This window comes from Oryctolagus cuniculus, chromosome 5 (assembly GCF_964237555.1).
Source record: "Oryctolagus cuniculus chromosome 5, mOryCun1.1, whole genome shotgun sequence".
Taxonomy (NCBI): Eukaryota; Metazoa; Chordata; class Mammalia; order Lagomorpha; family Leporidae; genus Oryctolagus; species Oryctolagus cuniculus.
Genome location: NC_091436.1, coordinates 170,217,805 through 170,243,312, shown reverse-complemented (window position 1 = coordinate 170,243,312; position 25,508 = coordinate 170,217,805). Strand labels below are relative to the sequence as shown.

Below are 25,508 nucleotides of genomic sequence, written 5' to 3'. Positions count from 1 at the left end.
TCTCTCTCTCTCTCTCTCTCTCTCTGTGTGTGTGTGTGTGTGTGCTTGCATTTTGTTTATTGCTCTTTTACCTAAGTGTTTTTCTTATTTGTAATGTCCTTCAGTCTTTTCAAGATAGGATCTTTTACTATGATTTTATCGTGTGTGAATTTTCCTTTCCTTGGACCCTCACTATAGCACACTACCTAATTAGAGAGAATTTTAAAAAGTCACAACCTATGTGAGGACACTGACTTGTTTTTTTAGAAAATCTGTCTTTTTTGCTCAGCCTCAACGTGGACCGGGTTGGTACAAAACACCATCGTGTTTATAGAGTGAGTCAAGGAATATTTCCAAGGTAATACATAAGAATGTTCTCTGGAGCAATGGAGAGTAAGTATACGATAAATAGGATAGAAGAAAAAGAAAAACGCTTCCATCATATGCCACTCAGAAGAAGAGTGGAAAACCTAGCTTCACTGGGCTGGGCCTTTCTGTCCCCTCTCTCTGTGTTAATTACTGTACAGTGAGCTTGGGGGCAGAGAGGAAGCCGCAGAGCACTGTGGGAAGCTACTCCCTCTTGGTAACTGCAATTGTTTTGAGAAGCCACCATTCATCTATATTCTTATTATGATTATGCATTTGATTTTTACATATACTTGATTTTAAGTGTATTTTTAATTTTTAATTTATAATATAATTTGATTACATAGTAATTGCATGGATTTTGGGGGTACAGTGTGACATTTACTTACCTGAATATAATTTGTGAAATGATCAGAGCACAGTAATTGCCATATCCAAAACTTCACACATGTCTCATTTCTTTGTTGAATGGTGGGAACATTCAAAATCCTCTCTGCTGAAGCACAGAATTACTCGTCGTCTATCACAGTTCTCTTCCTGCGCTACTGAACAATAGAAGGTACTCGTCCCATCCAGCTGCACCCTTCAACGCACTAAACTTCCTCCCTCCATGCCTGTAGCCCCCCCACCCCCACCCAAAGGCACACCCTCCCAAGCCTCTGGTAGCCACTCTTCTATTTTCTACTTGTTTGGGATAAACTTTTTAGCTGCCAGATGTGACAACACGCAGTGATTGTCTTTCTGTGCCTGGCTTACATCCCGATACTCATGTGAGGTCTGGTAACAAGGATGTTAGAAAGGCAGTGCACAGCCCAGCTGGGTCAGTTGAGTGCCCAGTGGAAAGAAGGTCCTCAGGATCATGGTGTAGGATTGTTGGAGGACCTTGCACTTGTTAAGCGGGTGTCTGGGGAAAAGGTCATCATGTCCATTTGGACATGAGGGACACATAGAAGCCCCTGTGGAAAGGCGGGTGATGCACTGACATGAATTTTACATTTAATGTGTAGTTATCACCATCTCTGCATCAACAGAAGCAAGTCAGAAAGAAGAAAGGGAGCAAGGAGGGGACGAGAGGCCTCTAGGAAAGAGAACCATGGATGCGTACTACATAGACACTGTCGTTTTCACTAAACACAGACTGTTCACACAGCTGAACTTGGTCACCTTTACTCCTTTGTGTTCCTCAAAAAGTTTCCTCGTTCTGTTCATGAACTTAGAAGATGACTTGGAGTGACGTCATCCAAAGAATAATCTTCCTTTCTCTCACTGGACCTGGAGTTGTGGGGAACTTCCTTGTGCTTGTGAGATATGTATGTACTTTAGTCATGGGGTCTGAGAAAAAATCTATAGACCTTATCCTCATCCACTTGGCTGTTTCAAACATACTCATTATTTGCACCACAGGGATCAGAGACATAACCACTGTCATTTACTTCAGAAATTTCCTAGGTGACATTGGTTGCAAAGCTGTGATTTACCTGAACAGGGTGGCCCGGAGCCTCTCCATCTGCACCACCTGCCTCCTCAGTGTCCTCCAGGCCATCACCGTCAGTCCTGGGACCTCCGGGTGGAGAAAGCTCAAACCACACAGTGCCTGGCAGCTTCTTCCCTACCTCCTCCTCTTCTGGGTCTTCAGTGTTCTTATAAGTTCTAACCTGCTCTATTACATTTCAACAGTTGATAGCATGAACGGGTCTGGAGTTAGAATGTATGTTAGGTATTGCTACATGCTGCCAGCTGGGCGAATAGTCAGGTGGCTTTTCCTCTCCCTCATGGCCCTTCGGGACCTCACCTTTCAGAGTGCCATGGGCTGGAGCAGTGGGCACATGGCTCTCCGTCTGTACAAACATCACAAGCGCGTCCTCTACCTCCAGAGCTCCAGGACTGCAAAACATCCCAGCCCAGAGGTCAGAGCTACTCAGAGCACTCTTGTTCTCATGACCTGTTTCCTCTTCTCCTATTGGACAGACTTCATTTTCTCCTTCTACATAGGGTCCACCTTGACTGGGGATTCCACAATATCCAATATCAAAATACTTCTAGAACTCAGTTATGCCAGTCTCAGCCCCTTTATCCTGACCAGCAGGGATGTTCACTTTGCTGAATGCTGGAGAGCTCGCTGAGCAGGGCAGGGAGCTGCTTCTGTCCTGATTCTTCCAGGTACGAAGGTGAATCTCTAGGGCTTGCCTTTGTCTGCATGTATCAAAAACATTAAATTCATCAGGGCTTATAGAAATAGACTTTTAAGAAGAAATCTGATACCAGGCCATCTAACGTAGTTCAGGGGTGCCAGGAATCTAGGAAGACAGACTCCCAGACTCCCATTCTCTCACTTCTGCCATGTGGATTTTATCTTCTTGCTTGCACAGTTGGTGCTATAGTTCAGCCAGCATTCTGAGCATGAAGAAAAGGGGAAAGTAACAGGGAAATAGAGATTGTACTTATACTGTAGATCTCTCTGCCTGTCTGTCTCTTTAGGAAATGAAACTATTTTAGGAATTCCCAGCAAATATCTGAATGTACTGGTAAAATTATATTGCTTGGCTTCTTCTAACTGTAAGGTTGATTGGGGAATGTTCTTTGCTACCGGCACATGTTCCTTCCACAAGATAACCCAGTCGGGCTGCGGCTCTCTGCATGAAGTGTGTGACTCATGACCCTGGCCCCCATGAGATCAGTCTCTTTGGAAAGAGGAAGAGTGAGAAGAAAAACAGGTGAAGCCTGTGGTCCTGGAATACATGAACCTGTCTTCAGAAGCACCTGTTTATCTCTGTGGTGCCTTTAAGCAATCTAAGTTGCTGTCAGCAACTGATTCACAATAATGATGGATTAGTTATTTAGTTATTAATAACTGACTCTGATTATTAGACACGCAGGGTCAGGAAATGAAGCTTAAAGTAAAGCCAGGCTGAAAGTAGTGTAGACAGGAAAATACGAGTGGAGAGTGGGGTGTTGGGTGAGGTGAGAGAGGACAAGTGAAGATGAGCAGAGACATAGGGTTCCAGGCTTGAGCAGCACATTGTGACATCACAGTGAGGCTTCTTGTGTTAAAACTGGAGCACAAAGGTAGAGCTGGGGTATCTGGTGCTCTGCTCTCTGGATACTGAAAAATCTCAGTGTCAAATGGAAAGCATAGGTTAGCCCAGAAACTCAGGGCTCCTACAACACCTACCTAGCTTTCTTTAGCTGATGTGCTATAACACATAAACACATCGACAACATCGTAGTGCTTTTTAAAGAAAATATTAAAAATAATTAATAGGCCAGCACTGTGGCATAGTGGGTAAAGCCATCGCCTACAGTACTGGCATCCCATATGGGTGGAGGTTCAAGTCCTGACTGTTTCTCTTCTGATCCAGCTACCTGCTAATGGCCTAGGGAAGCAGCAGAGGATGGCCCAGATCCTTGGGCCTCTGTACCCACATGGGAGATCCCGAAGAGGCTCCTGGCTCCTGGCTTTGGCCTGGCCCAGCCCCGGCAGTTGCTGCCATTTGGGAAGTGAACCAGTGGATGGAAGATTCTCTCTGTCTCTGTCTCTCTTTCTCTCTCTGTAACTCTGCCTTTCAAATAAATAAAAAATAATAATTAACAATAATACATATTTATGGGCTGCAATGCAATATTTCAACACATGTATAAAATATGCCCTGATCAAATCGAGGTAATGGACATTTCCCCTTCTTCGACATTACTTTTTGACTGGAGCCTTGATCACCTTTCTATTTGCTCCTAAAATATGTTAGTTTATTGTGAACTGTGGTCAGTCCACTATGCTGTGTCACACTAGGAATTTATTCCTTCGATGTCACTCTGTCTTGGTATCTGTTACCCATGCTGTCTCTCTCGGTGCCTCCATACCCCTTCTAGCCCAGAGTAATTACTATTCTGTGTTCAAATTGAGATTTTTTTTAACCTTCCACATATGAGGGAGAATATGTTTTATTTGTCTTTCTGTTTTGCTTCCAGTAACAGGATTTCTTCTTTTTATGGAAGAATAATATTCCACTGTGTCTGTACACAACATTTTCTTCACCATCCAGTTTATGGTGGACATCTTGGTTGATTGCCTATCTTGACTATTGTGAACGGTGCTGCATAAACACGATGGAGCATGTATCTCGTTGACTTGAAGATTTCATGCCTTTTTGGATATACACCCAGTAGTGAGGTTGCTGGATCACATTTCTAGTTTTTAAGGGTATCTCCATACTGTTTTCCATAGGGGCTATACAAGTTTACATTCTCACCAACAGTACGTAATGATTCCCTGTTGTGTAACTTATAATCTCATGGATGATAACTGCCTCAAAGAAAGGCTAGTTTGCTCATGATGATAGGATGCCGTTTCCAAACAGGCTTTAGCAGGGAGCTAGATCAGAAGTGAAACAGCTGGGACCGAGCTGGCACACATATAGGATGCAGGTGTTACAGGCTACATGACAACACTGGCCCCTGCAAAGCATACTTGAACTTGTGGCAGAAGACAACCACAAAAGATGTAAATGCAGGCCATTTCATCTTCAAGAATCAAAATAATGATGACAGGAAAGTGAAGAAGCCAAAGTCTCACTTTGTCACTCTACAGAATGACATTCTTCCCTGTGTTAAAAGAACTCAAACTTCGGCCGGCACCATGGCTAATCCTCTGCCTGTGGCGCTGGCACCCTGAGTTCTAGTCCCAATGGGGCGCTGGTTCTATCCCGGTTATTCCTCTTACAGTCCAGCTCTCTGCTGTGTCCCGGGAAGGCAGTGGAGGATGGCCCAAGTGCTTGGGCCCTGCACCCACATGGGAGACCAGGAGGAAGCACCTGGCTCCTGGCTTTGGATTGGCGCAGTACGCCGGCCATAGCAGCCATTTGGGGGGTGAACCAACGGAAGACCTTTCTCTCTGTCTCTCTCTCTCTCACTGTCTAACTCTGACTGTCCAAAAACAAAAACAAAAAACAAACAAACAAACAAAAAAACACTTAAACTTCAACTGTGGGAAATTTCAAGATATTTTATACAAGTGCCTTATTTGTTCCACACACACAAAAAATATTTGTAAGATAATAAGCAAGTTTCTTTTTTACTTTTCTGCAGAATTGCTTTTACTCTATACAAAATGAGATAATAGTTGGAGGAGACTAAAAACATAATTAGTCCTTCTTAGCACCCCATAATCCACATTAAAATTAATCTAGTAAAAGTAAAAAGCTGTCAACAGAGAGTGATAATGATAATGGCTTAACAACACAATGGGTAAAAGATTTCATGAATTCTTGAGACAGAAACCAGATGTCTCCAGCGGAGGGCGGCAGGGAAGCCAGAGCAGCGGATCCCATTAGGATGGGGGTGGAGCTTGGCACAGGGAGTTGGGCCACGTGGCCACCTGGCTTCCAGCAAAGGTGGGGGGGGGGGGGCTAGAGCTTAGGATGTAAATCGGGGTGTAGATCACGCCATAGATAAAACTGGGCCACTTTCCTAACAGACAGTGAGAGAGAGAGACAGAAAGGTCTTCCGTTGGTTCACCCCCCAAATGGCCGCCACAGCTGGCACTGCACTGATCCGAAGTCAGGAACCAGGTGCTTCCTCCCAGTCTCCCATGTGGGTCCAAGGCCCAAGCACTTGGGCCATCCTCCACTGCCTTCCCGGGCCACAGCAGAGAGCTGGACTGGAGAGGAGCAACCGGGACAGAACCGGCGTCCCAAGGGGACTAGAACCCTGAGTGCTGGTGCCACAGGCGAAGGATTAGCCTAGCAGGCCGAAAAATTAATATTCTTAAATACTTTACATAAAAGTAATAATCCTCTAGAAAATGAGGGCAAAATCCAAGTGTTGCACTCCTCACCAGAAGCTGTGCTCCCAGAGTTTCGGTCTTGAGGACAGCATGGTGTTCAGTGGAATGAAGACTCAGGAAAGAGAAGGAAATCCTCTATAAGTCACACAGGTGCCACAAAAGAAACCAACTCTGACATCAGTCTGGAGAAAGGTCTGCTGGTTAAGCCCTGGTCTGTGACGCTTGTTTATGGCAGTCCAGGCAGCTTAACCCACAGCCTTCACAGGATTTTTCATTTGCAGTTTCACTTATTTGCATTTTGTTCTGTGTTCTGCAATGTCTTAAGCAAACAAAATCCTTTTTGAGCTTGAGACATCCACTTAAGTGTTAGAGAATTCCCACAGATATAGTGCAATGGAAAATGAGAAGCTCATGTTCAAAAATCCAATCTATGCAAGGAAATAAAGAGCCAAGAATGAAAAATAGGAAAAAATTTTTCAGCAGAAACAAATCTATAATCATTCACAATTACTACTTGTAGAATATTAAATATCTATTAATTTTAAAGTTTAAAAAGATGGTTAGGGGACTGTTACTAGTTAACTTTTGGTAGGGTTTTCTGGTGGTTATAAAAATAACCTGGTAACTTAAAACAAAACTTATTCCTCATGAATACTGCAGCAGCTGCAGCTTGGCTGTGCCTTTTCTCTCCAGATGTCTCCACTCTGGGACACTTGCTGAAGAAACATCCAGGACACTTTTTCTCTTGTATTTGTAGAGTGCCCAGACCAACTAGAAACCTGAGATGGCTTTGAAACATCTATTTGCATATAATACGCATTGTTTCTGCTTGCATTAAATTGAGCAATGCAAATCCTATGCCTCATGCTGCTGTCAATTCTGTTAGCAAAAAGGCACAGAATTACATTCTCCTCACATAAAGTCACATGGCAAGTGATAAAAAATATATAGTCCTTTCACAGGGAGGGGCAGGGAATCACTGGAAAAAACAGTAAAATTAACACTGGCGGGTCTGGAACCTTTCAAAAAGAAATTCTGGGGAACAAACTGAGTATGCCCTTCCATAGATATATTAGACAACAGACTCGAAACCTCAGAAGGGAGAATTAGGAAACATGAAGCTAGACCTGAGGAGGCAAAAACACCCGGACGAGCAACAAATAGGCTGGTTGCTCCTGGACTGCATCCTTCCTAAAACTCTGAGCCAGGTGTCGCTTCCCCACCCCCCACCCCCATTGCTGCATTGTAAAGTCAAAGCTCAGTGCACCTGAGAGCTGCCCGCTCTCCTCAATCTCCTCTTTCCTCCTTGGACGTCCAGGGCAAGGCTTCTCCTGGGGGTGTAGCCCTAGTTACATCAACAACCGCGGTGAGTGGAAAATGAAGGGAGTTCAGGTCAGACAGGAGCAAGTGTGCAAGGCAGTGAGGTCCCATCAGGCTCCTTTCCCACTGTGACATCTCAGAAGGCCTTGGAGAGGAGCACTGTAAACAGGTGAGAAGTTGTATTTTCTCTCCGCCAAGGAAGGGCATGGCAGACCTCTGCACCCACATCACAGAGGGAAACAAGGGATGACATGGATGAGGTAAGGCATTGGGACTGAAGTGGGGTTTCCCAGTAGCAGCAGAGAGAAGGGTAGAGATTCAGGAGAGGGAAGCGTCTGCACAGTTTTGCTGCCCAAGCTGTCTGAGTAAAATTGCACAGGGCCAACGCATACAGCAACGATCACGGATACCGCTTTGGGTGCACAGGGGCTGCAGCAAACTCTGTTTCAGTTGGAGCCCACACAATTAGTTTGTGGAAAAGAAATTACGGCTCCTTTTCTTCCTTTCCTTTTAAACATGGGAACCAGAGATCCTGTGGTACGTTTCTCCGGGTCCCTGGCAGCCTCCTTGGGACACTGAATCTGAGAAATAACTTGGACTTGCCTTGATCCAATCAGAAAAGTAGAAGAGAAAGCCTCCTTTGTCTTTTATTCTAACCAAGAGCTGTTCTGAGGCTAGAGCTGATGGGAGCCTCCCTTTCTTGCGGTTCTGCTCCGAGTTCTCCGTCCATCTCCACATCATCTCACTTGAACTATGAGAAAGATCCAGATGCCTCAAAATGGCATCGCAAGCGTGGGGGAAAAGCTTGTAAAAATGAACAAATGCGGTAAGAGGGGGAAATAACCAGCGATCAGTGGGCAGAGAGACCACAGGTGGTCAAAATGCAAGGAGCTGATGCTGAAAAACTTACCAGCACTTCTCAAAAACAGTTTGCTACGGATTTTGGAAATCTCTCAAGAAAAAGCTTGCAATTAAACTCTAAGCACGACCTGATTTGCATTCCGGAAAGACAGGAATGTCCTCCTACCAGAAAAACCCCAAGGCCAAAGCCAAGGAAGAGAGAAGCTACTCCCAGCAGCACCACGGATTCTGACTGGAATTGAGTGATGAAAGAATAAAGACAACTGAATCTCAAACGGAGGGCTGGAAAACGATGTTCCAGGTGAGGCTCGAACTCACAACCTCGGCATCCCCCGCACGAGCACCGCCCTATAAGTACCGCGCGCTACCGATTGCGCCACTGGAACGCCCAAGTACCTTCGCGCCACGCTTCCCTGGGTCTACGCCAGAGCCCAGGGCGCCGTGACTCGCATTCCGCTGTCCCAGAGCCCTGGCACCACCCGAGTCCCCGGCCGAGTCTCCCCAGGTGCGCTCAGGGCCCCGGGCCGGGTGTCCCGGGCGCGCGGGAAGCCGGCCTAGCTTGGGCTTCGGTCCCCACAGGAGCCACCGGCTGGAGGCGCCGAGCGCGCTCTGCGGGCGAGAACGAAATCGGACGCGTCCTGGTTGGGGAGCGGGCAGAGCGCGGCCGCTGCCTCGGGGGTCTCGAGCCCGGAGAACGGGAGTCCTCGGGGGACCAGGGAGCCCCTTGAGTGGGAGTTACCAAAGCCGCGCTTCCGTCTCTCCGGGGAACGCGCTGGGAACGCCGGGCGCCCGCCGCAGGGACTGGAGAGCGCGGCCGCTCCTCCTGCGCAGCCGTCGGACGTCTCAAGACCGGGACCCGCCCCCTCCCTGCGCCCCCGGCCCTGGACCTGAGGGTGGGCGCACCTGGGGAAGGCACCGGAACCGGCCGCTGGCGTCTCCACGGTTCTGCGCGTCTCCACGGTAGGTGAAAGTGGATTTTTTCGGAAGCGTGTGAGGTCATAATGGCGCTGTCGGAGCGCGCGCGTTTTCTCGCAGAGTGGGAGAATGGGGGCATCTTGTGGGTGGGCGCTGTGGACGACAGTGAGACATGATGCCGCACAGCGGGACTTCCTATGCTGGCTTTTTAAATTAAATAAGCTGAATGTCCAAGAGTACTTCAGAAAGCTTGTGGCGTAGCGAGTAAAGCCGCCACTGTGGTCTTCAGTTCGAGTCCCGGCTGCTCCTCTTCCAATCCAGCTGTCTGCTATGGCCTGGGAAAGCAGTAGAAGATGGCCCAAGTCCTTGGGCCCTGCACCAGTGTGGGAGACCTGGAAGAAGCTTCTGGCTCCTGGTTTCAGCCTGGCCCAGCCCTGCCTGGCTGTTGTGGCCATTTGGGGAGTGAACCAGCAGATAGAAGACCTTTCTCTCTCTCTCTCTCTCTCTCTCTCTCTCTCTCTCTCTCTCAACAAAAAACGTTTGTGGAAAATGGAATTAAAACATCAGTTTATTTTGGTGCAAAATTTTGAAATAAAGGCATAGGCTTTTCATATCTACACAACGAAGCGATTCCTTCAAACTAATTAACACATTCATTTTATGTCGTTAGTATTCTGGGCGTGTGGTGAAGGCACTTGAAATCTCTCAGAAAATGAGCAACACACGAGGCATTGTCAACTGCAGTCCTGCCGCGGTGGCATCTCTGGTTGACTTCTCTAGGACTACAACTTTGTGTCCGCCGGTTCCCTGCATCTCGGGCCGGCTTCTGTATTGCAGCTGGCTTTAGAATCCACAGGCAAGAAAATCACACACAGTTCTTCTCTCTGTGTCTGTGGGTTTCACGTTGACGAAAACACCCAGGTTCATTTGTGTTGCAAATGGCAGGCTGTGCTTTTCTAATGATGGATGATATTTTAAGAACGATCATACACTAAGTATACTGAAAATAGATCTTCATAAAAATTAAGAGTGGGAAAGTGAGAGGGAGGGGGAGGAAGGGTTGTAGCATGTGTGGGGGGAAGTGCCACTTTGTTCCAAATCTGTATATATGAAATATATGAAACTTACATAACATATAAAATTTTAAAAAAGAATAAAAAGGAGGGGGAGGAAGGAAGGGAATATCACTATGTTCTTAGAATTGTCTGCAACTTACATTGAGTCTGCTAAAAATGAATTGAAAATTAAAATTCAATACATTTTTAAAAGCTAATATAATCATTCCCTGTTGGGGAGAATGTGGTTGGGAGTTGGGTAGCATTGAAACTTCTCAGTATATTTCTGTAGATATTATTTTGACTTTTGAACCTTGTCAATATATTATTGATTGAGAAAATAATGATGAAAATGTTTTTTTTTTAAAGAAGGATCATATACTAGAAGGTTTCAAAAGTTTGTGAAAAAATAAAAATGTAAAGATATTATGTCTTTTCTTTGCCATTTTGAAGTCCCTGGTCCATACCATATTTGCTTTATTCAGTCATCAGACAACAGGCACTTTGATTGTTTCTGTACCTTGTTGTCAGTAAGGGGGCTTCTGATGAAAAAAATAATCATGAATAATCATTCATGGGTCGTTTTCAACATCCTTTCTTTTTCTTTAGCAGGTTGATTATGTCCTACTGTATGTAAATTTCTTTGAGCTTATCCTGCTTGTGGTATATTTAAGCACGTAGGATGATGTCTTTTGCTAAACACGGCAAGTTTTTAGCCATCAGCTCTCCAATTTTACCTCCTTTTTGGCTCTTCTTCTGGTACTAAAATCATGTGAATGTAAGATGTTTTATCATTTCCCTGTTGGTCACTGATGTTCTGTTCGTATTCAACAACAGGTTTATTTTTCTGTCAGTGTGATTGGTAAATTTTCTGTTTGTTCAGTTTCTGGCACTCCGCCCATCTGGTTTTTGGTTGTTGTTGTTGGTTGGTGTTATTTGATCTGGCTTACAGAGTAAACCAGAATTGCAGCCTGGTCTCCTTTTAATCTTCTATTCCTCTGCCCGTTTTAGGAGAGTGTGTCCTTGCTTCCTGGAGCATCATCACACTTGTTGATGGTATCTGTCAAATATCCCAGTCCCCATGTCTTCACGTAATAAGTGTCTATAGAATGTCATTTCTTACAGGAATTAGGATTTCCTAGTTCTCCCTGTGTTGAGTTATGTGGGATGTCTCCTAGCCACTTTGTCTTGATCTTGTTTCCCCTTTAAATTTTTTTCCAATGTTACTGCTGTTTTTGCAGGCAGTGCACCAGATGTGTGTGGCTTGCAAGTACCCACCAGCCTTCTGGTGTGGTTTCAGTGTCAGCTCCATTTCCAAAGCCTTTGCAATACTGTTTACAGTTCTCTGGAACATGTGCCAGCCAGTGGCCTAAGAGGTTTATCACTCGGCTCAGCTCTCAAAGCCTTTGAAGTGTTGTGTAGGATCAGAGGTGCCTGTTCACAGGGCAGTTCACAAAGGGGTCCAGCTTTTGTGTGTACTCCCCACTCTCAGAAGAACCAATGGTCACTTAGGGATCTGTTTTCTTGCTCCCTGATCAAAAGGCCAGGGTTGTCATCCGGTGGCTGTGTCCTGCCCTTTCCAGGACTGTGCTGCACATTTGGCCATGCTACAAGGCAAAAAACAACTGAGTGTGCCCTGCTCATTTTGATCAAGTGGGAAAAAGTACATTTGCACTATATTGAGAACATGTTTGAGGCCATCATCCATCACATCTTTTTCTGCCAGCAGGTCGCTAACCAGTGAAGCTTTCACTGTAATGTTTTCTTAATTTTTTCCAACTCTCGATGTAAACATAAAGCCTGGAGAATGTGGGCATCGATCCCACCACCTCTTGCATGCTAAGCAAGCGCTCTACCACCTGAGCTAATTCCCCACCTGCAGGTGCCATCTCTGTTTCACTGGACAGTTGGCAGCAGTGTTGGCAAATTGCCTGCCACTCTCCAGAGTGCCCTGGAGTATAGGAAATGTCACATGTGCTCAAGACAAGCAGGACACACTGAGAGAGCGTCTGCACAACAGCCTGGGGAAGAGTGAGGAGCACTCAGCCTCGGGGAAGGGAAGCAGAGAGAGTGAACGTTGTGAAGTTGTGCAGGAGAAGAAAATGGGCAGTGGCCACAGGAGAGTTCTCTCCCTGTAGACAGGGGCAGTGCTGTCAGTTGCCAGGAGGGGGCAAAAGATTCGGTTGTTCCTGCCCAGTTTTGAACCCAGGACCTCTCGAGTGTGAGGCGAGCATGATGACCAGTACACTCCAGGATGCTAGAATGTGTAGTTTCCTCTTCATTTGTAGACATGTATTCAATATTTGAAAGTAATACAATTTTAAATCAGCCAGGAAGAAATTGTGTATTTTTGCTAAACATACAATTCTGGTTTGACTTTTTTTTCTTGCAGCATTCAAAGCGTTATTCCTTTTTTTTTTCTGGCCTCTATGCCAGAGGAAAAACATCATCATTAAAATTGCTGTCTCCCTCATTTTTCTCTGGCTGTTTTCAAGATTCTTTATTTTTCTTTAGAAGTTGGATTGTGATGTCTCATGTAAATTTATTTTGAATTTTTCCTGCCTAAGTTTGGTTTAAATTCTCAAATATATAGGGTGATTTTTTTTTTCAGAAATCTGGAAATTTTTAGCCATTAACTGTTCAAATAATTTTCACCCCTTTCTTCTCATCATCTGGGACTGGTACTAAGAAGACGTGAATGTTAAATCTTTTATTTCTCTATCGATCCCTGAGGTTCTGTTCATCTTTTTTTCTTTGAAGTTCACTGGATCTTCCCTCTGTCCTTTCTATTCAGGCAGTTTGCTTGGTTTTATTCAATCTGGTTTAGTTTTAGTTTAAACCAAAGTCATTGCTTGGTCTTCTTTTATATCTTCCATGCCTTTGCTGATACTCCCTGTCTTTCTCTCCACTTCAGGAGAGCGTGTCCCTGCTTCTTCAACATCATCACAGCTACTTGATGGTATTTGTCAAATATCCCAATATCTGTGTGTTATCATCGATGTCTATGGATTGTCGTTTCTACAGGAATTAGATTTCCTATGCTGAGTAATATGGGATCTAACCAGGCCACTTCGAGGTCTGCACACTGTTTGCTTTTGAAATCCTTTGTCCGGTGTTACTGCTATGGTTTTTTACAGCAGTGCACCAGATATGTGAGATTGGTAAATTTCCACCTGCTTTCTGGTATGTTTTCCATGTCAACTCCACTTCCAAGGCCTTTGCAAGGCTGTGCAGTTATATCTGGAATGTGTGCAAGTCGGTGGCCTACGCGGCCTAGCACTTGGCTCAGCTCTCAAAGTCTGCAGTGTGTTGTGTAGGATCATGGGGTGGTTTGCTTTCCCACTCCCTGACCAGGAAGCTGGAGCTGTATGCCACCTTGGCAGGGCAGTGTGAATCGGCCAGCTACCTGAGTGCGCCCTATTCTTTTGTGACCACAGTTCTCCTGAACCAATAAAGAAAGCACAAAGCTTTGCACTGTGTAGTGAAGGCATGGGAGACCATCACAGTCCTGCCTGCAGCTTGCTATGCAGAGAAGCGTTGAAATGGGTATTTTCACGACTTCTCCAAACTGGTATGTAAAACAGCACATCGTGGAGAATGTGGGCATCGATCCCACCACCTCTCACATGCTAAGCAAGCGCTCTACCACCTGAGCTAGTTCCCCAGTGGCTGTGAGTTTTGCTTGTTTGCATGAGCAGTGGGTGATCGGTGTCCAAGTGACTTCGCCCTGCCTTGGGGCGGCCTAGAACACTGAGAAGGACAAAGCCATTCGTGAACAACCTGACTGCGTGCGGGAGGAGCGGCCAGGGAGCCGGCAGAATTAAAAAAGCGTAAAACCGGGTGCTGACCCAGGCGGGGCTGCTGGTTCCCGGGAGATGGGGAGAAAACACTGTGTTCCCACCCGGTTTTGAACTGAGGACCTCTCACGTGTTAGGTGAGTGTGATGACCACTACACCACAGGAACCACACATAGCACAAGATTCCCTTCATTTGGGGATGTGGGTTCAGAATTGTTTAAATATAGACTGAATACAAATTGTGTGCTTTTTGTCACACATACAATTCTGGCTTGATCTTTTCTGTCAGCATTGAAAAAAGGTTATTTCATTTCTTCTGGCCTTCATATTTTCTGATGGGAAAACATCATCATTAAAATTGTTGTTCTCATTTTTCTCTGCCTGCTCTCAACATTTTTTTCCCTTTATCTCTAGCAGTCTGGTTGTGATGTGCTATGTGTAATTTCTTTGAGTTTAACCTACTTGAAGTTGGTTTAAATTCTTGAGTTTGTAGGATGATGTCTTTTGCCAAATATGGGAAATTTTTAGCCATTAAGCCTTGAAATATTTTTTCATCCTTCCTTTCCTCTCTCTGGCTCTCCAAACATGTAAAGGTTGATCTTTTATTATTTTTTCCCACTGAGCTCTAAGATTATGTTCACTTGTAAAAAACAAATTTCCTTTCTGTTGCTGTGATTGGTCACTGTTTCCTACTCAAGTCAGGGGCTCTTCCCTTGTCCTTTCTGGTCTGGCACTGAGCCCATCAAGTTTTTGTTTTGTTTTGTTTTGTTTTTGGTTGCTTGGCTTTATTTGATCTGGTTTGCCCACTAAACCGAAATGAAAGATTGGTCTTCTTTTTATCTTCCATTCCTTTGCTGAGACTTCCAGGCTTTCTTTCCATTTCAGGAGAGCGTGTCCCTCATTCAACGTCATTACAACTGCTTGATGTCATTTACCCTGTATCCCATCACCTGTGTTTCTCATCATCAGTGTCTATGGATTGCTATTTCTCACAGGGGTTAAGTTCCACCTGTGCTGAATAATGTGGGATATATTCTGGCCACTCCCACTGTCACGACCCTGTTCATTCTTCAGTCCAGTGTGGCTCATATTGCTTTTGCAGGCAGTGCTCAGATGTGTGTGACTTGCAAGTACTCACCAGCTTTCTGTCGTGATTTCAACTTTCAAAGCTTTTGCTTTGAAAATTGAATGCTATTCAGAGTTTTCTGGAATGTACAACCCCATGGCCTGGGTGGTTTATCATTTGGTCAAGTTTTCAAAGTGTATTGTACAGGATCAGAGGCACATATTCCCAGGCAGAGGTCTGTCCAAGGAGTTCACATCAGAATCCACCTTCTGGGCTTGCTCTCAGGCTCTCAAAAGAACAAGTGGTCACTTGTGCTCTGCTTTCCCACGCCCTTTCCAGAAAGCTGGGTTCCATGCAGTGGCAGAGCCTGCCTTTTGCAGGGCTGTGCTGCCTTTTGGGCCCTACTACAGCAAGCAGCCGGGAGCAGAATAACTGAGTATGTCCTAGCCTTTTGTTACACCAGCTTCTCTCAACCAAAGAGAAATCATAGGCCCCTCCTTGTCTGGCCCAAGGATCATAACTGGAGAGATAAGCAATAAAGCATGAAGGATGGAGAGTGTGGGCATCGATCCCACCACCTCTCGCATGCTAAGCGAGTGCTCTACCATCTGAGCTAACTCCCCTCCCACTGCCAGGCTCTCCTCTTTATTTCACTGGGCAGTGGGTGAACCATGTCTGAACCTCCTTGCCGGCTCTTAGGGTCATCCTAGAGCTCAGAAAAGGTCCAGGGTGTTCATGAGCATCCAGGACTCAAACCAGAGAGCATCTACCCTAAAGTGGCCAGGCCAGTCTCGAGGAGGACTCTACCAGCAGAGGGGGAAACAGCAAATGGGGAGAATGGACCCTGGATAATAGTGGACCTCCGAAATTCAATGGAATTTGACCTTGCAGACTTTGGGTGAGAGAAGCTGGGGAGCAGCCACTTAAAAGAGCCTGCCTAATCTGGATGTTAACGGGACTGGGCTGTCAGTGCCCAGGGAGGGGACAAAAGAGCATGTTGCAGCCACCTGCATTTAAACTAGGGACACCTGCCTAGAGGCAAGCATGATGATCAGTGCACCATGGAAACGGCACACAGTGTACACTTATCTTCATTTGTGGGTATGTGTTTAAAAAAATCCCATTTTAGGGGCTGGTTATGTGGCTGTGGCCTAACCCCCTACACCACAATGCCCACAACCCTATAGGCAATGGTTCTTGTCTCGGCTGCTCTGCTTCTGATCCAGATCCTTGTTAATGTGCCTGAAAAGGCTGTGGATGATGGCCCAAGTGCTTGGGCTCCTGCCACCCACATGGGAGACCTGGGTGAAGTGTCTGGCTCCTGGCTTCTGCCTGGCCCAGCCCTGGGCATTATGGCCATTTGGGGAGTGAACCAGCGGATGGAGATTCTCTCTGTGCCTTTCTGGTGAATTAAAATAAAATTTAAAAAAAATATTATTTCAAATTGACATAACTCTATATGTAATATGCATGATGCCTTCCTATACATGTACATGTAGTAGAATGGCTGGAAAAAAAACTAGGTCACACACTCATGATCTCACATGCTTCATGTGTGGCAGGAACAAATGGAGTCTATTTTCTCAGCAGTTTTCAAGAATTTCTAGTCATGCTACTGTACAGATCTCTTCAACTTCCTCCTCTGTGACCAGAATTGTCTGTCCTTTGCCAACATCGCCTCAGATCTTTAACCCCATCCCCAACCCCATCTGCTCCCAAGTCTAGTTTCTGCTCCTGGGAGTGGGGCTTTTTAGATCCCACGTGTGAGAGAAATCACGTGGCCTCTGTGTATTTGTGTGGCTTGATTGCACTGAACATCATGCCCCCAGGTTCACCCATGCTGGTGCAATGACGGAATTCCACCTCTCTGAAAGGCTAACTGGCATGCATGGTGTGTCTATACCACACTTTCTTCTCCGTTCACTAGCTCGTGGGCAATAAGTTAGTGTCCCTGCCTTGGCTGTTGGGAATAAAGCTGCCATGAAGATGGGAGGACAGGGATCTCTTCACTGACAGATTTCATTTCCTTTGGGTAGGTAACCAGTCTTGAGGTTGCTTGATCTATGCAAGTTCTCTTTTTAAGTTCTTCCTATGTATTGCCTCAGAAAACTTAGGGCATCGTTTGTTCCTGAAATAAAGTATACCTCCTAATGAATGTCTTTAAGGTTCCTTAAATGGAGTAGTTGCATAACTTCAGAAAATCAGAATCTGAAATATATTTGTACTATTGGTCAACCATAGAGAAGGAGACTTTTACGTATTCTGTATCTTTGCAATAAATAGAAGTGTAGTTTCAAACCTGTCAGTGGTATCCCAGCATGTGTGCTGCTGCTTTTAACACTGGAACAAGAATACACGTTACTCTGTGTCTAAGTTTTCATACTGTCCCAAGAGATGCTTTTAAATGTCCAGTCTCATTCTAGTTAGTGTCTCAGGTTACCTCCTGAGATGATAAGAATCACCAGAGTTATGCTCATTATGAAATGTTGGTATGATATTTAAAAAGGAGACAAAGGACCCAATTTCTAACAATATTGATGATAGTGGTTTAAAGAATCATTTATGTCTGGCACCACGGCTCATTAGGCTAATCCTCCGCCTTGCAGCGCCGGCACACTGGGTTCTAGTCCGGGTCGGGGCACCAGATTCTGTCCTGGTTGCCCCTCTTCCTCTCTGCTGTGGCCAGGGAGTGCAGTGGAGGATGGCCCAAGTGCTTGGGACTGCACACCATGGGAGACGAGAATAAGCACCTGGCTCCTGCCTTTGGATCAGCCTGGCGTGCCGGCCACGGCGGCCATTGGAGGGTGAACCAACGGCAAAGGAAGACCTTTCTCTCTTTCTCTGTCTCTCACTGTCCACTCTGCCTGTCCACAAAAAAAAAAAAAAAAAAAAAAGAATCATTTATATAAAGGTTCATTTTTAAAGATTTATTTATTTGAAAGAGTTACAGAGAGAGGGAGAGAAAGAGAGAGAGATCCTCAATCTGCTGGTTCACTCCCCAGATGACTGCAATGGCTCAAGCCAGGAGCCAGGAGCTTCTTCCCGGGTCCCACAGAGGTAGCAGGGGCCCAAGCACTTGGGCCATCTTCCGTTGTTTTTCCCAGACCATTAGCAGGGAGCTGGGTCAGAAGCAGAGCAGCCAGCTCATGACCCAGCCCTCATGTGAGAAGCTGGCACTGAAGGTGGCAGTTTCACCTCCTGTGCCACAATGCCAACCCCAAGGCTCATTTTTACATTTATTTTCCCTACCTAATTTTACAGTAGGCTCGTAGGGTAGGGCTTTTTTTTTTAATTGAAATTATGCATAGACAATGTTCTTTGATGACTTATGTGATCAATACAATAATGAGTGTGAGTAAATAGAAGAGTAGACCCTTTATAGCATCTCTGTCTGAGAGATCGGAAGCCTCATACCATCCAACCCCTTCAGCATCCACATCACAATGTAAGAGGGTGGACAGCAGTTTCAATCATGTGAGCAGAGTAATCCATGTGAAGAAATCTGGGGCTGCTGTTGTGTGACCCAGTGAGTGACGCTGCAGCTTAGCAGGCCTGCACCTGCTATCAGAGTGCTGGTTCCGGCCTTGGTGCCTCTGTTTGCCATGCAGGTTCCTGCTAATGCATTCTGGGAGGCGGGAGATGATGGGCCCCTGCCACCCCTGTGGGAGACCCCATGGAGTTCCTGGCCGCTGGCTTCTGCCTGGCCCAGCCAAAGCCCTGCCTTTCATGTGGATGAAAATAAACTTTTTTTTTTTAAAGAAAGAGACATTCGCTTTCAGTCTTTTGGGTGGCTGAGATGTCAAATTTATAAGCTTCTGAGGAAAATTGTTCAAATGTATAAGAGTTGATACAGTTAGGAGATGAACCCCCATGTGCTTGTCTGGCAGTCATCAACACATTACCGGTCTCGTCTCCCCCACCCCCTTTACAGGAGAGGGCAGGGGCAGTATTCAGAGTAAAAGGCAAACACAGCACCTTAAATTTCTTAGGCAAAGTGTCCCACAGATAAGGGCTTTTATATTTTACTTGTATTCTTTTTTAAAAAAGTATTTATTTATGTATTTTTATGAAAGGTGGAGTGACAAGGAGAGAGAAAAAGAGCAAGAGAGTGAAAGAATGTTTTCTTTTTTTAAAAAAAAATATTTATTCATTTATTTGAAAGTCAGAGTTACACAGAGAGAGAAGGAGAGGCAGAGAGAGAGAGAAGTCTTTCATCTGCTGGTTCACTCCACAGTTGGTGGCAATGACCAGAGCTATCCCAATCCAAAGCCAGGAGCCAAGAGCTTCTTCCAGGTCTCCCACATGTGTGCAGGGGCCCAAGAACTTGAACCATCTTCTACTGCTATCTCAGGCCAAAGCAGACAGCTGGATTGGAAGTGGAGCAGCCGGGTCTCGAACTGGCACCCATATGGGATGCCAGCGCCTCAGGCCAGGGTGTTAACCCACTGTGCCACAGCACTGGCCCCAAGAATATTTTCAATCCATTATTTCACTCCCAAAATGCTTATAAGAGCCGGGGCTGGGCCAGGCCAAAGCCAAGAGCCAAGAATTCCATCTGAGTGTCAGGAACAGAGTACTCAGGTCATTATCTGCTACCTCCCAGACACATTAACAGGAAACTGAATCAGAAGTGTGGAATAAGTACCAGTACTACTGAATGGGACGCAGGCAGCCCAAGTGGTATCTTAACAAGCTGTGCCACAATGCCCAACCCTATTTTATTTTTATTCTGTTATGTCATGTTGGAATGACTATTATCTAAAAGAACAAAGATAGCAATTTCTGTCATGGTGAAAATGAAAGGGAACCTCAGAAATCACTGTTCACATTCTCCATGCTTTACTGTTTGCACCTTCATGCAGAGCAAGGGAGGGCTGGGATGGCCCCCACACATCCTCTTATTTTGTACTTTGTTGCCCTCTTGGTTCAGAGGGCACAGAACTGTGGTCACAGACAGGTGAGGCACACTCACTGGGTGTTTTGTGCCCTGATTTTTCCCGTAGCATGGCCAAAAATGCGTCACAGTCCTGGAAAGGGCAGGCCACAGCCACCAGTTGATAGCCCCAGCTTCTTGGTCAGGGAATGGGAAAATGGAGCCCAGAGAGGCCATCAGTCCTGCTGAGACTGTGGGAGCCCACCTGGAAGGAACCCACCCTTGTGAACTCCTTAGCAGACCTCTGCCCTGTGAATATGTGCCTCTGATCCTACACAGCACACTTTGAGAGCTGAGACGAGGGATAAACCGCATGGGTAGGTGCAGTTATAAGCAAGTAAATAATTATTACATTGTCTGACAACAGCCTGTGTTTGCTAACGACATAACTGAAATAAAAAGGAGCTCCTGAAGACAGGTTCACGTATTCCAGGATCAAGAAAAGAACAGTCTTCACCGCACATCTCCCTCTTTCCAAAGTGACCAATCCCAAGAGGGCCAGGGTCACGAGTCTCATACTTCAGGTAGAGAGCTGCGGCCTACTGGGTTATCTTGTGGAAGGAACATGTGCCAGTAGAAAACAACATTCCCCAATCAACCTTGCATTTAGAGGTGGCTATTTAGTAGTTTAACAAAATATCCAAATATTTACTGGAAGTTTCTAAAAAAAGTTTTGTTTTCCTAAAGAGTGTATGTGTGTGTGTGTGTGTGTGTAAGAGAGAGAGAGAGAGAGAGAGAGAGAGAGAGAGAATACATGTGGTCTGTTTTTGTCTGTTACCTTCCACTTTTTCCTCATGATCAGAATGCTGACTAAACTACACCACCAACTGTGCAAACAAGAAGACACAAGCTACACGGCAGGGAAGGCAGAATGGGAGTCTGGGGAGAATCTGGATTGCCCACTTCCTAGAACCCCTCAACAGGCTTAGATTGCCTGGTACAGACTTCTTATTAAATGAAAGTGTATTTTTGTAAGCCTTGATGAATTTACTATTGTGATCCATACAGAGAAAGGCAATCCCTAGAGACATCCTCGGTACCTGGCAGAGTCTGTACAGAAGCAGCTCCCTGCCCACCTCAGTGAGCTCTCCAGCATTCAGCAAAGTGAACATCCCTGCTGGTCAGGACAAAGGGGCTGAGACTGGCATAACCTAGTTCTAGAAATATTTTAATATGTAATATGGTAGAATCCCCAGTCAAGGTGGACCCTATGTAGAAAGAGAAAATGAAATCTGTCCAATAGGAGAAGAGGAAACAGGTCATGAGAATGAGAATGCTCTGAGTAGCTCTGACCTCTGGGCTGGAATGTTTTGCAGTCCTGAAGCTCTGGAGGTAGAGGACACGCTTGTGATGTTTGTACAGATGGAGAGCCATGTGCCCACTGCTCCAGCCCATGGCACTCTGAAAGGTGAGGTCCCGAAGGGCCATGAGGGAGAGGAAAAGCCACCTGACTATTCGCCCAGCTGGTAGCATGTAGCAATACCTAACATACATTCTAACTCCAGACCCGTTCACGCTGTTGACTGCTGTGATGTAGTGGAGCAGGTTAGAGCTTATGAGAAGACTAAAGACCCAGAAGAGGAGGAGGTAGGGAAGAAGCTGCCAGGCAGTGCGGGGTTTGAGCTTTCTCCACCAGGTGGTCCTGGGACTGACAGTGATGGCCTGGACTATGCTGAGGAGGCAGGTGGTGCAGATGGAGAGGCTCCAAGCCACCCTGTTCAGGTAAATCACAGCTTTGCAACCAATGTCACCTAGGAAATTTCTGAAATAAATGACAGGGGTTATGTCTCTGATCCCTGTGGTGCAAATAATGAGTATGTTTGAAACAGCCAAGTGGATGAGGACAAGGTCTGTGGGCTTTTTCTCAAGACCCATGACCAAAGTATGTACATATCTCACAAGCAAAAGGAAGTTCCCCACAACTCCAGGTCCAGCGAGAAAAAAGAAGATCATTCCGTGGATGACGTCAATCCCAGTCATCTCCCAACTTCATCAACGGAATGAGGGAAACCTTTTGAGGAACACAAAGACGTAAAACTGACCAAGTTCAGGTCTGTGAGTTTTCTTTGTGTTTAGATTAATAGCAGGGTCTGAAAAAAGTACACCGCCCATAGTTCTTTTCTCTTTTGAAATTGACTTTCATCTCTTCCTTGCTTGCTTCCTTTTTTTTGTCACAAAGATGATGACAACTAAAACTGAAATGTAAATTCTGTATTTGTTCATCACCAGCCTTCCCAAATAAGCCTACTCTGTGTCCCTTGTGTCCAAAAGGGCATGAGGACTTTTTTCCTAGACAGCTGCTGAACATGGGACAATGACCTCTGTCGATCCAAGCTGTAACCCTGAAGTCCTTCTTTTTCATGGCTCACACTCAACAACCTGCTCCACTGGACTGTGCTGGTGTGTCTCTTCTCCATCTTTGTTACCAGTCCTCAATGAGAGCTGGCAATAAGCCAGGCACAAAAGTCAAGCCCTGCATAGTCTTACTTACGTGTAGAAACGAAAATGTCATCTCAAGTGTGCAGACAGCAGAAAAGCAGTTACCAGAGGCTGCAAAAGGTGTGTGTGTGGGCGGGGGAGGTACAGGTGTGGAGGGAGGTAGGTTAATGTGTAGAAGGGTGCAGCTTTATAGGAGTAACTTCTAATGTCTATAGCACAGCAAGATGTCTATGACTGGCAACAATCAATTGCATGTTTCTGTGTACCTGGATGAGAGGATTTTGAGTGTTCCCAACACAAAGAAGTGATAAGTGTGTTAATACGGAGGGAGGAGATAGAAGGGCCAAGCCTCACCCCAGGCAGGACTGACTGGCAGAGCTAAGACTTGTGTTCAACTGTACTCTGGGTGGGGTCAGTGAGAAACTTTTTTTTCCCTCCTGCTTGCCTTGTCCTTGTTCTGTTTCTTGAGAGAATGTTCCTAGGTATGGCCTTGGACATACAACCTGCTCTCCCTCAGACCCTACCTTCTCATCTATGGACAGGTCAGTGCTTTGTCCCAGCTGGGTCCACAGTGAGGACTACCTGAGTGGATGTCTGCAGTGCAACAAGAAAAGACAGATGTTTTAGAACGGTTGTCAGTGTCATTGTCCTCACATTGGTTGTCACACTTTTTCAATTCCCTATAATTAGGTACTGTGCTATGTTGTGAGTCTAAGGAAGAGAAATTCAGAAAAAATGAAATAATAAAAAAGAAGCCAACAATATCCTATCCCCAAACAGTAAAGGACACCAAAGGAAGAGACACATTTAAGTTAAAACACTACAAAAATCCCAGTGCTGGGAGGGAGAGTGCAGAAGGGCAGGGAGCCTGGGGGAAGAGCTCCCCACTGCAGGCTGAAAGCCCACTGCTGCCTGATGCCCCCAGCCTCCCTCACGCCTGGGAAACCCAGCAGCCCTGGGCTCAGAGCATCAGTGGTGCTGCTGCACAGCGGCTCCCTCCAGGGCCAGACAAGCAGACACTGCTGGGTGCATTGGGAAGGGATCCCCATCCTCTCCCTGGGTCCTCACACCTTCCTCTTCCACAGGCACAGGGGAGCTGAGACCCTCCCTCTCCCCACCTGCCCCTGACCAGCCCTGCCTGGGGCAGCCCCCCTGGCACTCAGCATCACTCACCTGAGCATGTGCAGGGGCTCTGGCTGGAGCTGTGGAGAGCAGCACAGCCAGGCCTCTTTATCCTTCCCTGAGTCCCAGTGCTCAGGGACACTCTCACTGCTGTCAACATGTCAGTGTCAGGAGTTTGGCTCTGCCAGGGGAAAAGGCTCCTTGTGTGCTCTGTGGACCCCTGGAGCCAGCTCTGCCCTCTCCCTGCTGGGCCCTCATTTGCTGAGCCCAGAATCCTCCTGGTCCTAATTGTGGTGAACCTGCCCTGATGAGCAGAAGGCAGCTGGGTGAGGAGCAGGTGCAGAGGGCTCTGGGTTCCTGGGACCTGATTATGTTCTCGTCCCACCCTCCTCTCACCACCAATGCTCAGGACCAACTGGGAAGGAGTATTGTAGAGTCAGCAATGGACACTTTGCCAACATTTTTTTTTTTTAGCTTGTAGCATTTTTTAATTTCTGAAAAACTGTATCAGGAACAGCATTCAGGTTGGTTAGTTGCACAGTTTATGTCCAGTTTCACAGTCTATTGACTTTTCTGCTGATATATTTTAATTATACTCAGTCAGTCGTGAGTAGAGAAGCCTAAGTATGCACAGAAAGATACATTCGCATTTCTGTTGTTCTCATTGAGTTGAGTTTTGTATATTTTTGGGCTACCTTGGGGTTTTTTCCCAAATGATTCCCAAAAGTCAGTTACCCATCAGTGTGTGAATTACAAAAAAGAGGTTTTTCCCCCTAGTTTACTATAATTTAGCAATTTTTAAAAGGATTTTATGTATTTGAGAAGTAGAGTTACAGACAGTGAGAGAGACAGAGAAAAAGGTCTTCCATCCACTGGTTCAGTCCCCAAATGGCCTCACCAGCCAGAGCTGGGACTATCCAAAGCCAGGAGCCAGGAGCGATTTCTGAATTCTCATGTGGGTGCAGGGGCGCAAGCATTTGTGTGCCCTCTTCAGCTGCTTTCCCAGGCCATTAGCCAAGACTTGAACTGGAGCCCATATGGCCAGCTTCACCCTCTACACCAGAGTGCTGGCCCCCTCTTCTGAACATTCAAAAAGTACTCTACATTTCTCACACAAGGTCACTGAGTGCTGGAGTCCAGGGCTGCCTTGGGGTGTCATGTCCAGAAAAGAGGGGCCCCTGGGTGCTGGTGCTGCTTCCTGCATGCAGGGAATCAGGACTTAGAGCCCACTGAGGAGGTCCCTTATCTTGCCTGCCCTTCTCTGTGTGTCTAGCTCTTTAAATGTTCACTTCCAAAGCGTCATAATGCCACTGCGCTGGATGCTCGAGTTCTGCAGTTACGGTCCAGAGCTCACTGAGTGCCGTGTGGCCTTGGTCTCAGGATCACCCATCAGCTCTGGGGCCCTCAAGCCTTTCAGAGATGGCCTCTTTCTCATCTGTCCAGCAGACAGCAAGGAGAAGGCAGCAGCCAGGCTGACACCGGGCACCCCCTGCAGTGCAGGCTTGCCTGGGGGCACTGCTCTCATCCCCACCCACCCACCCCCTTCCTCAGAGCCCAGCCCAGGCCCTGCTGCAAGGGAATGTGCTGCCCTGCATGGACACACAGTGACCTCACGTTCAGGTGACACTGTCCCAGCCACAGGAGCAGCTGTGCCAGGTTAGTGGAGGTGGGAGGAGGAGGGCCCAGCGGAGCTGATCTGATGGCAGACCCAGGGTTTCCTTACCCACTCCTGAGCTGCACAGCCCGGCGGCCTCTGCTGCTGTCTGGACCTCCCTGACCACTGGGCTCAGCCAGGCCTGCTTGGGGCTGGGGACACAGTCCCTCACTCACATTTCTCCTGCTCAGTTCTTAGAGCCCCTGCATGTGCTGTGTGGG

At 46.4% G+C, this 25,508-nt stretch overlaps 2 protein-coding genes and 4 non-coding genes across 6 annotated transcripts; 1 reads left to right on the top strand and 5 right to left on the bottom strand.

The window, feature by feature from the left end:
* Window positions 1-1,565: 1,565 nt before the first annotated feature.
* Window positions 1,566-2,468, top strand: ORYCUNV1R1563 (vomeronasal 1 receptor oryCunV1R1563). Its single transcript, NM_001167250.1, is given in 1 exon segment — window positions 1,566-2,468. A coding segment is annotated over 1 exon segment (903 nt).
* Window positions 2,469-8,598: 6,130 nt separating this feature from the next.
* On the bottom strand, window positions 8,599-8,691 carry TRNAI-UAU (transfer RNA isoleucine (anticodon UAU)). Its single transcript has 2 exons — window positions 8,655-8,691; window positions 8,599-8,634 (listed from the first exon to the last, which is right to left on the bottom strand). It is a non-coding gene; the product is annotated as a tRNA-Ile (tRNA).
* Window positions 8,692-12,076: 3,385 nt separating this feature from the next.
* Window positions 12,077-12,149, bottom strand: TRNAA-AGC (transfer RNA alanine (anticodon AGC)). The gene has a single exon. It is a non-coding gene; the product is annotated as a tRNA-Ala (tRNA).
* Window positions 12,150-14,167: 2,018 nt separating this feature from the next.
* TRNAV-AAC (transfer RNA valine (anticodon AAC)) lies at window positions 14,168-14,240 on the bottom strand. The gene has a single exon. It is a non-coding gene; the product is annotated as a tRNA-Val (tRNA).
* A 1,449-nt stretch (window positions 14,241-15,689) lies between these two features.
* On the bottom strand, window positions 15,690-15,762 carry TRNAA-AGC (transfer RNA alanine (anticodon AGC)). Its single transcript has one exon. It is a non-coding gene; the product is annotated as a tRNA-Ala (tRNA).
* Window positions 15,763-21,149: 5,387 nt separating this feature from the next.
* On the bottom strand, window positions 21,150-22,437 carry ORYCUNV1R1564 (vomeronasal 1 receptor oryCunV1R1564). Its single transcript, XM_070074906.1, has one exon. The coding sequence runs from the start codon at window positions 22,050-22,052 to the stop codon at window positions 21,150-21,152; it is 903 nt and encodes a 300-aa protein (XP_069931007.1). The 5' UTR covers window positions 22,053-22,437.
* Window positions 22,438-25,508: the final 3,071 nt, after the last annotated feature.

What these genes read in the sequence shown, in the direction of transcription:
- ORYCUNV1R1564 (XM_070074906.1), bottom strand. Translation starts at nt 22,052, where the DNA reads ATGACTGGGATTGACGTCATCCACGGAATGATCTTCTTTTTTCTCGCT.